This window comes from Agelaius tricolor, unplaced genomic scaffold (assembly GCF_023055355.1).
Source record: "Agelaius tricolor isolate 1412-34295 unplaced genomic scaffold, bAgeTri1.0.p SCAF_5, whole genome shotgun sequence".
NCBI classification, from domain to species: domain Eukaryota; kingdom Metazoa; phylum Chordata; class Aves; order Passeriformes; family Icteridae; genus Agelaius; species Agelaius tricolor.
In genome coordinates, this window is record NW_027269265.1 from 49,015,508 (window position 1) to 49,031,800 (window position 16,293).

The 16,293-nt window shown below is 42.8% G+C and overlaps 1 protein-coding gene across 7 annotated transcripts in view; it reads right to left on the reverse strand.

Moving 5' to 3' along the window:
- The window catches only part of KCNC1 (potassium voltage-gated channel subfamily C member 1), a 123,594-nt gene extending 116,385 nt beyond the window's left edge, over window positions 1-7,209 (reverse strand). For 2 of the 7 annotated variants that reach the window (XM_071427840.1, XM_071427846.1), the window contains exon 1: window positions 6,274-7,203. In XM_071427840.1, coding sequence (XP_071283941.1) covers window positions 6,274-6,843 — 570 coding nt within the window. In that variant the 5' untranslated portion in view covers window positions 6,844-7,203. Of the gene's footprint in view, window positions 1-6,273 lie in introns of all 7 variants that reach the window. The other 5 variants (XM_071427841.1, XM_071427843.1, XM_071427844.1 and 2 more) reach the window with 4 other exon arrangements.
- Window positions 7,210-16,293: the final 9,084 nt, after the last annotated feature.

The window sequence follows — 16,293 nt, forward strand, 5'->3', positions numbered from 1 at the left end:
AGATCTATTGCACTTGAGTGCTTTGGAATGGAAATAGGCACCGTGTCTATTAAAAAAAGCAGTACACAGCAATTAATTTGTTATCCTGAACCATACTGCAGGAAAATTCATTTCTATCCTTGAAGTTGGTGGTAATTTTGGCTGAGTTTCAATAACACTAAGGCTGGGCCCTCTGTTGCTGATTTGCTAACATCTCTCCTTATGTTAAGAGAAAGGCAGTATGTATAGACTTTACTAAAGTACTACTGTAAATATTCACTATGCATTTGTACAAATAAGAAAGACAAATACTGTTAAATGCTAGATCGCACAGCAGAAGGGAAGAACAAAATGGAAAAATAGTTTTCCTAGGTATAGTCTAATACACCACATTTCTGTGAACAGTTCTAAAATAGAAATATTATAATTGATCCACAGATCTTTTTCTCCTTTGTCTCATGATAGACCAACAGAGAATTACCAGTATTTTGTTGCCTTTTTTGCCCTAACCAAAACCAAAATAGCAAATGTCAGGAGAAGGGCAAAGAAAATAACTGAAGGTACATAGGGATGGATTGAAGAGAGAAGGGACCAAATATCTTTCTGAAACCGGCCGCTAAATTCACATTGATTTCAGTGGCACCACAGTTTACTTCTGCAGAAATATTTTGGGGTGGTTTAATTTTGAAGTCCTTCCTCATATGGAAATCCCACTCAGCATCGTAGGAGGTGGCAGCAATAGGAAGGCATATATATGTGTATGCATATGATGGTATGATCCATACAATCACAGTCTTGGCTAAATGAAGTAAATTTTGTAACCTAGAAACATTAAAATTAAGTGAGATTAAAAAAATTGAATTAAAATGGCAACAGATGCTGTTCTTTTTTAAGGTTTTAGAATAATAGAAATAAAATTGGAAATAGGAAAATAGATTTAAAAAAAAATCCTTTAATCCAAACTGCTAAGTCTGTACTAGGCAGCCATGGAATTGTCAGGTGGGTAACATCATCTCTCTCATCTCCCCGTGAGATCGTGACTTCAAAGAGATTGAGCTGCTCAGAAGCACACAGGAAGATATGATGTCTGCCCAGAAAATCTTACAAACTGGTGAAACTGTGATTCTGCATGGCTGTTCTGATACTTTTAATTTTTTGTGTGTGTGTGGTAGTTTAAAAACATATTACTTCTGAGTTTGGATGGACAATTCCCAGGAGTTACTTGTGTACCTGCTCCCACCGTGACCAATTTGATGGGGATTAGTTGGGACTTGGAGCAGTGAACACTTTCTAGCTGGCATTGCAAAGGTTTCTTTGGTCAGGATGCACAGAAGACTACCATGCTTACTAGTGGGTTATATAAGGATTTGCAGTAACGTGTTCCTTGATGGGAGAAAATAAGAATAAAATGGAATTTTAGGAACTATATTAATAATGAATGATAGAATGGTAGTTAATAGATGTCTGTAATTCTATTATATTACAAGTGCAAGGGAAACCTCATTTGATGTGGAAAGATTCTCATTTTTCCAGAGCTGTAATGCAGCGTGCAGTTAAAATTAGGCTGTCTCGTTAATTGTCACAGTATATGGTGAGAATTCCTGCAGCCAGCTTCAGTGCAGGATTAGATATGGCTCTGCAGGAGACACCTTCCAGAAAGGCTCAAGGTGGGAGAGCAGCTCCAGCAGGGCCCCTTGGAAGCTGTCCCTGCGGAGGGTAGGGGGAAGTGAGCAGGGCAGCTCTCATCCCCTCTGCTCCTGCTTGGTGGGAGGCTGCAGACCACTGTCTGTGGAGTGCTCCTGTGCCAAGCATGTCCTGCATCACACATCTATGGAATAAACTCCCCTTGTGAAGGATGAGGAGTATCTGTTTCCACTCCTTGAGATCTGCTTCAATTCCTGAGCTAAGCTGTGCTGGCCAGGGATAAGGAACGAGCAGAATCACCCCAGCCTCTAATCCTCAAGACAGTGTGGTTATTCAGGAACTAGGATCCCATAAACATTTTCATACCTATAGGTTGTACTTTATATAGAGAAAAATCAGTTTAAATGAACACAGCAAGGTTGAAATGCTCCTGAATGTACAAAAGAAAGCTGGAAGAAATCCCTGGGGAATACCTTTCTCTCATCTCTTTACCACTGTCCTTTTTCCTGTCTCCTTCTCAGTGTCAGAAACTTGTCCTTCAAAAGTCACCCACTGAGGAAAGCAGATTCTTCTGCAGGATGTGAAGGGGAAACATGAGGGAAGGGTGAGTGAGAGTTTTGCTTTTCCTCTTACAGATCAAATTGGTACAGCATATGCCAGGATTGCAAGTCAAGCTGTTGAGGACTTTCCATAGGACCCTAAGCAGCTTTTATTTAAAAAACAGTCAAAAGGCTTATTTAGAAGGACTACAAAAGGTTTCCTAAGAGTCCATTAAAAAAGCTTAACTCTCCAATTTGAATGTGAGCAGTAGTGCACAATCTCAGCTGAAAGCTCCTTTTCTCAAACACTGAGTAACCCAAGGAATGTGAATTAACACAAACACAACCTTATCCTGCTGTGGAGGAGGAGGAGGAGGAAGGGGAATAAATATGTTAGATACCTGCAGGCCAAACTCGCCAGGCAGTCAGTGGGAGCTTTACTAGTGGAAGAACAGCATGACCAGACATAAATATAAAGGGGAGAGGATGCCAAGAAAATATTTTTCACACATTTGTGTACTGAGGGACCTATGAAGTCTAGTAAGTACAGAGGGCAGAAACTCTACCACAGTGTAACTCTCTGCTGCTTTAGCATAGCTTTCTGGCTGACTCTATTTCCCCCTTTTTGCCGACTTAGAAAAAATAAATTTACAAAGTTGTCTGACGATGCAAAAAGGACAGTTCTAATGAGCTTCAAAGAAACATCAGTTTAGGTAAGGTCAGTGATATTTAGCTGTCTGGACAGATGATTTTGACAATCCTCCTGGATCCCTGGATCTTTCCCATCATCTTTTATTACTCTGTTCAGATCTCAAGGCACAAGATTTTGCCTCTGATATCCAAACATGGATTCTTTAGGTTAAGGAGAAGTGTAATACCTGTTTCTCTTACTAAGATAGATGTCTAAGGCAGTCAATCAAGAAAAGACAGTTTGTTTCAAATATTATAGATATAGAAGATTATGCAATTTTTGAAGTGTTTCCTCTTTTTAGAAAGAACTACATTATTAAGAAATTAGCATGGAAAAAACTTTAAATTAATTAAAATCAGCCACTATTGTTTTAACAAGCAACTGTTGACTATGTTGCACCCAAAGACAAATGATTAGTGACTAGGAGCTTTGCTTAATCAAAGTAAGAAATAAACAAAATTTGCAGAGTTAGCTGATTTTGCCTGACGTACACAAATGCACTTCCAGTCTTCCCTGGCTGTCTACAAGGAGATCAGGAGTAATTTAGTATGAGTCAGGTGGAGGTGAAGCAAAACAGTCAAATGTACCTGTATTTGCAAGCAGTGTCCATCAAAATCCTCCAAGAATGGCTGGATTTGAGTAAATGCTGAGCTTTTCATAGACAGTTCCTAAACATTCACTGATCTAGGATACCAGATACAGTCCAGAGAATCTTGCTTTATACAGATATGCAGATTTTCATTTAATCTTAATATTCAGAGACGGCATTCCTTTTACTTGCCCAAGTGTAACACTATAATGGTTATGTAAACTGATGCTTACATTGAGCTGTTATTTTGACATGCATTTTGGTGCCATATGTAAACATCAAAGGTCTGTAATAACCACCCTTAATACAGGTCCCAATTCCCTTTAGGAAGAGAAAATTTTGTGGTGGTTTGTTTTTTTTTTGACAAAATGGCAATGTGAATTTAGATTTTTGCACAATTAAATTGCAGTTTGTAACTAAAAGTAGCAGACTCAATTAGAAGTGGGGTAACGGTGGGTTTGTTGCCCGACTCTACCAATAATTGCCTTAATATACCATTCACTTGTTAATAATGTTATCAATTATTTTACTATAAATTAGCTATTGTGAGCTTCAGGTCTTTTTGCAATGTCTGTGATAGGTTACAGGAGCATAAATCAAACTCCCATCTCTTTTTACATCCATAACCATAACTTATGGCTTTTATTAGGAAATGTTAAGTGTCCTATAATGTCTTCTTAATGGACAGTGTGTGCATGTGTTGATGAGGAAAGCCATCTTCCTTCATGCAAAATATTAATGCATGTGGCCTATGTCTCCATAGATACAAGTTAAAGAATCATATTTAACCCATGAAATATTCAGAGTAGTCATATTTATCTAGTCTTAACAATCCTCTAAGGAAAGAACAAGTCAGAGGTAAATCAGGAGTTGGATTCTAACAGGTATGCACAAGTGATTGTGAATAAATGGTACATCATTCTCTCAAAAAAAAACCCAACAAAGCCAAATTATTTTATAAAACACCTATTGCTAAATGAAAATACCCTCAGAGAATTTATATCCTTCTAGAATTCCAGCCCGTGCATCAAAAAGACTCCTAATATTGGTTATAAATTCTTGTCCTTCTCCTAAAATATCATAATGCCTCCAAGAAAAAGGGTGTTTTAAGCTCTGTATCCTTTTCATTGGGACAATATTATCCATGTGGCTTTTGAACCATTTCCCAAAACCTTGAACAAGCACATTACTTTCACTTGAAATATGTTTTACCAACAGATTCCTGGGTACCAGAGAGATCTGCTATTCAGATTGCCTGCTAGCACTGGGCTTGATTAATGGAAACCAAGCACTTTGAAGGATACCCTCCAGCCTTGTTCCCTTGGCAGAAATCAGGGATTTGAAAGCTGCAATGCAACAGCATCATCTTTCCATCTTGTGGTAAATATTCTATTGTTCCTTTATCCTCCATGCTGTTTAAAGGAATTAATTTAAATACGAGCTCCTTTGTTCAGGGAGGAAGTCTCCAAATGGTGTATGAACAAGAATCTTTAGAAATGCACCAAGATATAACTCCAGGCTCTGCTCCAGCTTTCCCCATTCATTCAGTTTGCAGACCTGGTGTCTCCCTGCTGGAGATCTCTGCTCAGACCAAGTCTCCGGCAGCTGCTATTCTGCCACCCATTCATACACAGCCAGCTCCCCTCTCCCTGCTCCTTGCATTTCCACTTCTCTTTCCTCCATCCATCCAATTTTCTCCCTAATCTGATCTCACTTCTTTGATCCTTCTCAGGAACACTGATCACCCTCCCCCACCAAAGCACCACTCATCCTTCCTGAGCTCTGGCAAAAATTAAGCTCTAACAAAGGTACATTTAAGAGTAGAGCCTATGCCAGCCAATTTCTTTATGAAGGCACTATCCTCCATCTGTTTCCCTAGTTATCAAATTGACTATCTTGGGAGTTAATCCTGCTGCTGTTCCTGAAGCAAATGTTTTCAGTACTTTTGATTTCAGGAGCAGAATCAGCCCCTAATTAATGTAACTATTCTCATAGCATGAGGAGGTGCCTACTTAAAGCAGTTGGATGACTGTTACAGACCATTTTTATCCATACCTATGCTGTGAACTGCACCAGTGTGCATTCCCTTTCCAAAACAACCGCAGGCACCAGGAGGGGAGGAGTTGTCCTTCAGTAGCAGGCAAGAAACCTGTCAAACCCTGTGTCCCTTCTACATGAATGAAACCTTTCCTCTGATTAATACTTTGCATTTCCCACAAGGGAAAAAGAGACAGAGTGAGCAGATGAATTACTCATTTTCAGAGAAGCATGTTCATAAATATTTAACTTGGTATGTATGAGAAAAGAGAAAGGCACTGACTCCCTTTCCAGTCCAGGCTGAAACTCTCCAAATCCCCTGGTACCGCTGGGAATGCTTTCTCCCATAATCCTTTCCCCATCTCATAAAGGGGAGAGAGCCATTAGCTTGTAAGAGGGCTGGACAAGGTGTCTCTCTTTACTCGGGGATGTCTGACTGTAAGAATCTATGCATAGAGGGAAATTACCTGGTGTAATGGAGACCTCTCTGGCCTATGACCGGGACCCTGCCCCAGGCTGGGAGTTTTAGGAGCCTGTTAGAAAATAAGGGTCTCTGGAGGCCCACATCTGAGTACATAGGCTCAGGCCTTGGTATCTGCTAGTTCCCCATGCCTGGGGCCTGCTTGAGAGTGTGGGTTACATCCCCATAGACCCCACGTGGTGATTTTTGTATGGCCACACACATGGATGGCTGCTCTGCTCTGACAGCAGAGAGAACCCTGGTGATGCTGGGAGGAAGTGGGACCGCAGGGAGGTTTGAGTGTTTTGATGAGGGTGCTGATTGCATAGCTTACCCTTGCATATCTGGAGGAGTAGGGATCCTCAAAGAGCGCCCAGATGCGGGGCTGCCACCGTCTCCAGAAGCCCCCAGACCTGCCATCTGGGGAGTCACTAAGTGCTAGGCGTTTTGTCATCTCCAGCTCATCTTCACCATCACCAGAGTCTCCGGTGCCATCTATGTCTCCGTCCTCAGCACTGCTATCCAGGGGAGCCCCACCAAAGCTGTCCAGAGCCTCTTCGGCGTCGCGGTGCTGCCGGTAGGTCATCCAACAGCAGGGCTCCACATCGGTCTCATCGATACCCCAGAAGGCCAGCTCCTCCTCATACAGGGGCCCGCACACGTCCGCGGGGCAGTGCAGCTTGCCAGTGCGGTAGTAATTCAGGATGTGGGCGAAGACACCCGGGTGCCGGTCAAAGAAAAACTCATCCGTACGGGGGTCATAGTCAAAGTGGCTGTGGGCATCGGGCTCAGCGATCCAGGCCAGCCGCGTGCCGGGCAGGGTGCGCAGGGTGCTGCGGTAAGTCTGGTGCCTAGTCCCTCCCACGTTGATCACAATGCGGTCGCTCTCGTCGCCCTGGCCCATCTCGTCTCTTATTAGGCATGTCGCAGACTCATCCAAGCAAGCACGGCAGGCAGCAAGCCCGTCAGGGGACGGCTGCTCGGCGGCAGTCGGTGCCTAAGCCGAGCCCCGCTCCGGGCCCGCGGGGGCGAGGGGCCCCGGCCAGCCCCGCTCCCCCGGGGCCGCTCCGAGGCGATGCCGGTGGCGGTGGCTCCCGGCGCTGCGCCGCCTCCGTCTGGAGTCAGACGCTCGGGGTCCGCGGCAGCTGCAGCCGCGGCGGAGGGGCAGGGGCAGGGGGGGCCATGCTCCGGGAGCGCGGGCGCTGCGGTGCCGGAGGGGGAGGGCCTTTCCCTGGTTGGACGTGGCCAAAAGCACAAGGGAAAAAAAAAAAAAAGGAAAAAAGAAAAGGGGGGGGGGGGGGGGAAGAAAAATCACGGCACCGGCGCTGTCCACAGGTGCGCGGAGCTGCGGGGCGCCGGTGCTGGCTGCAACCCCCGCGGGGAACGCGGGGCTGTGCCCGCGCCCCTCCCGGCGCTGCGGGCGGGCGGGGGGCGCCGCCGGTGCTGAAGGGACAGCGCCGCGCTCCCGCTGCCTCCGCCCCTGCGCCCGGCCGGCCCGGGTCGAGCGCTTGCCGGTGCGGGCGGCGGGACCCGCGGCGCTGCCGCCGCTCCTCCCGCCGCTCCTCCCGCCGCCGCTGCCGAGCCGCTCGGTGCAGCCCGCCCGCCGCCCGGCACCGCCGCGCAGGCGCCGCTCCCGCCCGGGTCCTAGCGCGGGCCGCGCCCGCCGCCGGGACGGGGGTGCCCGTTCCGGGACCCGGGCTGCAGGCAGAGCGCCCTCCCGCCCCGCTCACCTCCCCGCACCGCGCGGCGGTCACACCGAGGGTCCCCTTCGGGAGCGGTGGCTGTGCCGGGGCTGCCCCTCGCTCGGCTCGGAGTGACCAATCTGGAGCACCATTGACATGAGTCACGGCTGTGCTCGTCCTGCCTGGACCCGACTGGCTGAAGGGCACAATTCAAGATCTCCCCAGGCGTAAATTTCTTGCCTCACGAGCAGGGGTACCCAGGGCTGTCCCTTCCTATCACGTTGTGCTTTTACTCGGTTCCACGCACCTACACCACTTGTCCATCTTTCCCTACCGTTCACCTGGGGTTTTTCCTAATGCCTATGTTGGTAGGAAGTTGCAATTTGGATTTGTGTTTTCTATTCTTTTTTTATTCTCGTTAATTCCCAAGTAATGACAAGGGAAGTTTTGAACCCCCCCCAGCTCCTGTCTTGCAAGGAGCTTGAAGAACAGCAAGAAGATGGTTCTGTGGAAAGGAAGTAAGAGAGGTATGTAGATGTGTTCTGTATTTTGTTTTATTTGCTGCCAACATCTCAGGAGGAAAGCCTGGAGAGCTGAGCCTTTGTGAATTGAGCATGGGAAGTCATGTCATGATGAATGGGATAGGCTGGTGAAACATACAATGGAAAGGGACATGGTTAGGGAATGCTGATGGAGTGTACAAGTGGTAAGGACAACACCGTGCTCAACAGAAGATGGCAGACATGGGGAAGGCAGTTAGTTTGAACTTGCAAGCATGAGAGAAATTCAGATGTGTGGGAACAGCAGGGGAAGAACAAGTGGAAGGCTGTCAAAGAGCAATTGGTGTGCTCAGGTTTGTGAGATGAGGTGTTTGGTCACCTGCAGCTTCCTTGTAAAAAGCATTGCATGGTTGGGATGCAGAGAAGAAAACTGCAGTAGCTGTGGTGAGACAGTCCAAAGATATCTAACCAGCAGATTTGTCTGTGGAAATGGTAACAGACTGCTCTTTAAGCTGGTGGGGTAGAAGGAAGGCCTGGGACCTGGTGCTGTTTGTGTGTGACTCTTGGGAAAAGGGAGGGAAGACAGCAGGAACGGGAGTACATTACTCGTATCAGCTATGAATGAGAAATGGGAGAGTGAGGCTAAATCAAGGCAACTTTGCACTTCAGCTAGCATAAACTGATGAAAAAATCTCCAGAAAGAGATGCCAGACAGCAGCTTCAGCACTGGGACTGAACAGAGGCAGAAAGGTTGATGACAGAGGGAGAATCTGAGAATCACAAGTACAGAAACACTATCTAAAATCCTTGAGAATTGCCAGCCAGAGGACACAGAGGGAAAAGAGGGCTGCGAACCCAAGCCTGGCATTAAGAAAGGAAAAGAGGATCTTGATTCTGACATAAAATAATACATGCAAAAATTCTTTTAAATCATAGTAAATGCCTATTTTTGATAATAATAGGTCTGGGGACCAATGGGAGAGAGCTGTAGGGTAGGTTCTGAGAGTTAATGAAGACTGTGGAGGGCAGGTGACCCAGGAAAGATGTTAAGGGCCTGTGAATCCTAGGCTTGTGGGTCCTTCTGGTCCCATCCATAACTTTAAAGACTCTTTCCCAGCTCATTAGCTCCTGCCTTCCATGTTACCTTACCTGCAGTGAGTGATTCCTCTTTAGGAATTTCAGTGTTGGGATCTAAGGCAACTGTGGGAATGAAAGAGATATGGTGCAGCTTCTCTTGCTTGGGTTTCCCTTCTTGTCTGGGGAACTGAAGGAGGGTGGTGCAGGACCTTAGAAGTCATCTGGGAGTACATGTTAAAAGTAGAAAGTTTGTTTAAAGAGAGTTTTCATGGACTCAGGGGGGGAGGCCATGCTTAAGTGACCTGCAAGGTTTCTTTGAAGTTACTAAAGCTGTAATTGATGAAGAAGCATTGGTAGAATCAGAAGAGTTGGATGTTTCAAAAGACATGAAAGAGGGCCCCAAATCAGAGGCTGATGGGCAAGCAGGAGTTTGTGAGATCTGGAGCAAGATAGCTGCTGGAATAGAAGGTCTTTTAGAAATATACATTGGAATGTAAGTTTAGACATCATTTTCATGTGGAAAATGAAAGATAACATCAGGTTTGAAGTTGATATTGAAGCTTGAGAGGGAAAGTGTTCAAAAATAATATCTTTATTTAACAAGGATCCTTATTTAACAAGGATCATGGCACAAAATAACTGCGTATTAAGGCACAAAGAGTTTGCTTTGCATGGTAGATTGCAGCATGATTTGCATTTGTTTAATTAGACACAGTTGATAAGACTGCATGGATGGCTGTTGGTTTGCATGGAATGGAAGGTTTAAGACAGCCTAGCAGCTGCTGTGTCTGAGCAAAGTTTTGCTTTAAGCTTGCCATATAGCAATATAAAATTCTAGTTTAATTAAAAAAGTAATTTTTCATAATTAGAAATGTTTGGATTATGGTAGACAAATGAAATAATCTAATTTTCCAATTTGCAGACAAAATTTCCTATGGAATTATGATTAATCCCAAACTTGACAGTAGCACTTCTGTCCTCCTAGTCCCATGAAAAATAATGATATTATAACTGGATTTTATTCTAGTTTATGTTTGACATCTTTAAATCCTTAAACATCTAGTTTATATTTGATTTCTTTAAGGAGGACTTAATATGAAGGTGAATATGTGAGTCCCCAAGTTGTCTAGCTTTTCTGTGATACAACTTGTCATTTTAAGTTAAATTATTAATTTTACTAGGTTTTACACATTAAAAAGATCTAAACCAGCTTTAATAGTGCTGGGAGACCTCTGTAGGAAGCACAGAGTTGGTAGGTTATCCAAAGAGTTCACAATCTGTTTGGATAAGGATTATGGTATAGCAGCAGCAGCTGCAGGTGGTGCTACCAGAAAATTTTTAAATGCATTAAAATCCATACATCTTGAAAATAAATTTTTTTCTCTGAACTGATTCTAATAACTGGTGAGAGATTTTGACAATCATCTACGCTGAGTTGGGGCTGACCAAAATCTGGCATAAGTGAGGAAAATGAGCTGTAGAGTTTAGAAAGGTCACTCTGAAGGTCTCCCTTGTGGCACACCTACTGTCAGGAGACTATATGTGCACTTTGAGCAGTCCTGTTGGTCTATCTGTGATTTTAGCTGTTCTTCTAACTCAAAAGTTTTAGTGATGATAGTGGAAAAATATCTCTTAGCCATAGATATATTTTAGTTTTCTAACTACTGTGTAGCTGAGTTAGAGAGTGAGTCCACTTGCTAATTTTGTCACTGGTGTTAGGTCACCTCACTGTTCTGATGACATGGGAAGAATTAGTCCTTCTTTTCCCTCTGTGTCTGGTGTACTGGGGTCACCTTTGTTGCCCTATACTTCAGCATCCTTAGGGCAATCATATACAAGAAAAGGTAGATTGTCTTTCAGACAGAAATCTAAATTCTGTCTACAAACTAAAAAAAAATAAGCTAGTGGGTTCACATGCTATTCTTTTGTTAATCCCCCTGCTCTACCTCTTTAGCTGAGAACTGCAGTGATTTCTAACTCCAAAGGGGCTTTCTTCTCAATGTGGGAGATGACTGAGCATATATTCCCTAATGCTCCTAAACTTAGTAACTCATTAATTTGAAGTGAAATTTTAACCTTTTTCTAAAATTTTATTTAATTATATTCATTATTGTGTGAAGATATTTTGCCTCTTGCTGAAGACGTTGGATTGACAGATCCGAATCCCAGGGCTGTATAGGCCCAGAAATGCACATCAGGAGGCTTTGCTGTATGCTTTGGTGCTTTACTAGTGTGTCAAGAGTACTTGATTCTGCACTCCTCTGTAGCCTCTTCCTTCACTGGGGTTTCTAGGGAGGACACCGACAATGGTGACTGCTGAAGAAGCTCCCACTCCTGAAATGTAAGCCTAGCTCTGACTTCATCACTCAGTATCTTTTCAAAGAAAAAGAATGACCCATTGTAACAATATGAAGAGGAAAAGGAAATGTTGAGAGAACCTGTGACTTTGTGCACAACTATGAATATAACTGGAGAGTACTTTCAAAACGTTTTAAAGCTGGAGGAGGCTGAGAGAATTATTTGTAAGAGTTATAACCTCAAAAGAAAAGGCAGCCAGGGTTGGAAGACCAGTTTTGCAATGCTTGAATGCTATAATTCAGCCTGTACTCTCTTGTATTAAATTCATGACAACTCAACAGTATTTCAGTGCAGTTTTTTATCAGTTTTAGATTACATCATGCTGTGAATTGCTCTATCTTTTAGCACTGACCCTTGTAAATCATTTGGTTTGAGGTCTTCAAATGGAAAGCTGTGATGGACTTCAGCATGCAATGTACTCATTTTGTCCTTGAAAATCATTTAAAAGTAAAGCAGCTGCAATTGCATAGATGTTATTACTTTTCTGAAAGGCTAGATTTACCCCTCTGAATTGTCATTAATTGGATGAAAGCCTTTCATAGAAAGAATGAGAATGGAGAAAAAAATTGTGGGTTCGTGCTTGGTGTTCACTGAGGGAGTCATAGAGAGGCTGCATGTCTGAAGAGATGTATAGCCCAAAGCATGATACAAAGTCATGATGCTTTTAATAAGAGCAACCAGAGCAGCAGAAGTTATGGCTAAATGCTTGTTCCTGCACTTTTATAGCTGAATTTATTATTCTTAATTACTTCAGTTTTGCTTGAATATGTACTTCATTCCCATTCATGTTTTCCAAGTGTTGCATGGCTTTGGTTTGAGCTGAGAAGCATTTGCTGAGCTCTGCCTGAAGAGTTGCACTTGTTCATCCATTTCTACTGGGCTGATATTTCTGAGTGAAGGTTCTTTTTGATTTGCAAATTCCTTTGGGACCCTTCAGAAAGTATGCCTCAAACTGTGAGATAAATGGAAGTTGCTCTGGAAAAAAATGGAAGTAATATTGTGACATGTTAGAGATCATCTTTGGTCTTTACCCACTCTGTTAGCTAAGAGAAACTCCCACCTGAATCCATTTGGTTTTGCTGAAAATTGATGGGAGATGGATCCGAGCAGATGCAGTTATGGAGACGGTGCCCACAAGTAAGGCAAGGTGGTGGAAGTGGTGTTCTGCTGCTTGCTGAAGGACTAGGGAGATTTCCAAACTGTTTTACCTGTAGGGAAAGAGCACCTTCCTTGCAAAAAGGGCAATAAGCATTGCAAAAAATTGCAATAAGCATTGCTGAGTTGTCTGTATCACCCCCAGCTCCTTAAATCTGGCCTCGGTGAGGCACCGTGCTTCTTTTGGAGCACATCCTTCAGTCAAGGCTGTAGTAAAAGTGTCAGAATTTTTCTTTGATGAGATCTTCCCCAAACCAGAAATAATTATTCCTCAAGAAATCATGGAGCTAAATCACAGCAAAGTCTGCTTTAAGCATCTGAAATTAGGCATAGAGCTAATGTGCTACTTTGTTACAATGCCGTGTTATGGAAGGATATGGATTTGTCCCTCTTCTTCGTGCTGATCTAGGTGTGATCCAGCAAAAATCCAGCTGGTGATGAGGAAAATTGAGCTGACAATTGGAAGTTTCCTGTCAGCACATAACAAAAAACCCCTTATCTAAACTCATTACTACGAGCTGAGCTCAGTCATCCTGAGGGCTCTGAATCTACATTGCCAAAAGAGGGCACATAGGTTGGAACCATTTAATTCCTACCATGCACTACAGCTAGAGTTTCAGAAAAGGCCAGGGACTTGGCTTTATTTTATTAGTTGATTTGTTTTGGTGGTCCTAGAAGGTCCTTGACTTTCTCAGACTGGCCTAGTCAGCCTTTTCTGAAAACAAAACTCTACTAATGCTGTCATTATGTTTTTAAGATCTCAGCCAATTTGCAGGTGCATGAACATAGCAACAGACACAAACACATAGATACAGACATATGTATTTCACAACTACTATATACAGAATACAGAACAGGAGGTGCTAGTCTTTTCTTGAAAAAGGCATGCAGCTCTCAGCACTGCAAGTGTATCTTTTTTATTTAATCACCAAAAAAACAGAAAAAAATTAGGGTCTGTTTCTGACCAAGGAGTATGGAATATGCTCCATTTTATGAAATGTATGTGCTTGCCCATCCGCTGGCTATTTCTCTAATACCACAAAATAATTAGAAAATTTCTTACCTTTTTTTTTTTTACTGCAATGAGAACTTTATTTTTGTTGAATGATTCACTTTTCAGAGCTGTTATTACTTCTTCAGCCTACTGAGTTCACAACAGTAACTGAAATGTCCTTGGACAAACAGATGGGAAAATGGCCTGTAAGTCTTTATTGTTATAAACGATTTGTAAAACTTTAGATGTTGAAAGGTAAGAGTAGTTTAAATAAATCTCAACAATGCTGACTCAAAGGTTTAAAGCATTGCTTAAATCCCTTGATTAACCCAGCTTCTCAATATTTGACATGAATCAATAACTCTGAGATGTCTTTTCTGTTCTCTAGCTTTGTAAATATTTACACAGCCAGTCCCATGAAATATGACATTTAATCCTGTTGAAGTAATTATTTGAATGCTGCATATGAAGAGATATAAAGTATAATAGTTCCAGTGATGCTAGTTAAATAATTGGCACTAAGGATGAAATCTGCTGCATTTCTTTTGTCAAAAGCCAGGATTTATACAATATAAATGTGAGTAAATGGAAAGCAAAATCCACTTTCTGTCCCAAAGCTTGGACCAGCTGCTGGAAATGAAGATTTCCTTATCCAGTCCCATGCCTGGGCCTATGCCTTAGCATTGACAGCAACCTTTTGTTCCAGTTAAATGAAGTGTTGAGAGCTAGAAGAAAGGCAATAGTAAAGGGATGGCACCTCTATTAGCTTGTCCTCTGCCTTTCCCTTCTGGGACACACTGTAATGAATGATCTCTGCACTCCAGGAAGCAGGAACATGCTCTACCAGGTTTCCAGGACCTGGGGAAGACTTCTGTAGGAATCCCAGTGCAATAGGATTATACCAGCCCTCCAGACTGTGGCTGGAATTCCTGTTAAGATTTGCAGCAGGTTTGTATTTAAATGATTTAACTTGAGGCACAGTGATACGCTTGTTCCTGTGACGCTGCACTTTTAGTCATTGTTTACTGATTCCGTCTGATTCATCTGTGCGTTCTGCCAGGTTTGGCAGTTGTAGTCTTTGCCTCTAGGTAGCCCAGCAGTAGGAGGAATTGGGAAATAATGAGGGAGCAGAGAGGGATCACAGTGGGACAAGATATTCAGAGGTGGCCTGCAAGAAATCAGAGTTGGGTCTTAATTCTCATGCAAACTTGGACCTTTCTGTTCTTCTAGGATGGATTCTCATCCTAAGACAGTCTACAATAGCATATTTATTGGCTTTCCTATGGAGCAGTGAGAAAAAAGGAGGGTCCAGTTCTCAAATCTATAATAAAGCCCTTTTTTTCTTTGAAAATTTTCCAACTGTGATAAAAAATACAATAGGTTTCCACTGTTTCTTCTGAAACTGTTCTCCAGCTTATTCTGCCTGTTAAAAAGTGGAGGAAGTGGTTGATTGTGTGGTAGTAATTCAGGATGTGGGCAAAGATGTTTCTTAATTGCTTTATCATGCCAAGCCCCTTCAGAAGCCTTCATTGTATAGAAAGGTCTCCGTGCTGAGGTGGTGCTGTGCTTGTGTGGCCCAGTTTGATCACTGCATAATCCAAGCAGACAGATGCATGCTGCAAAGGACAGTGCTCCACAGAAAAGGTGACATGGCAAGTCAGAGAAATTACTCTATTTTCCTGAGTTTATGCCTGTAAAGCTCTTAGGAGGTATTTTGACCAATATACCCACAAATATGTATAATTCTGGCTAGGGCAAAATCCAGATGATTGCATTTGTTACTAATGGAATCTTCTTCAGCTTTGTTTCCATATTCTGTTGTATTGCTTCTCTTATTGATTATTTCTCCTCTCTGAACCCTAGGCTGAATAGCATCTGCAGAATGCTGCTTATATTTAGGGGTGTACTTTCAGGTACTTTGGGATTGAAAAAAAAAGATGTCTCTGAACAACATTTTGCATTTTCAGGTACACCTGAAAGTTTTGAATGCCCAAGAGATTTGAGGGGGTTTGGTCCAATTGGAAATCAGGCTAGAGAAAATATACCAAAGTATAAATTAAAACTTTCAAAGATGAAAATATCAAACTAATTATCTTGGTTAAGAAAAAATAAAATCTTTTGCTTAGTCTGGGTAATTAATGTGAGTGTAGATATCAAGTTACCAAGTACATAAAATAGTAATGGGACAAATTAAGAGAGGGGTGTCAATGTGCATAGACATTTGCTCAGTCAACCAAAGTGCCTAAAGGCTCAGCTGCAAGTCTAGAAAACATAAACACTGATGTCTAAAATAGGAAATGTTATTTTTGATTTTTTTTTCTCTTTCTCCATTTTGTGTTTTACCACAGAACCAAACAAAAAAAGGCTGCAGGTAATGGTCATGGAGTGCTTGAAGGGCATTTGCCTTCCCTCATCACAAAGTGAAGGTATGTCAGACACTTCTAGCTGCAAAACATACATGCAGGAATCCCTGTGGGATTCAGCTGTGAGGACTAAGTGATCTGATCAATCTTTTCTGTATCTCTTGTTCATAATAATTATTTGTACTTAAAAGAAGGAATAATTTGAGGAATGGTTGGTTTGGGGTT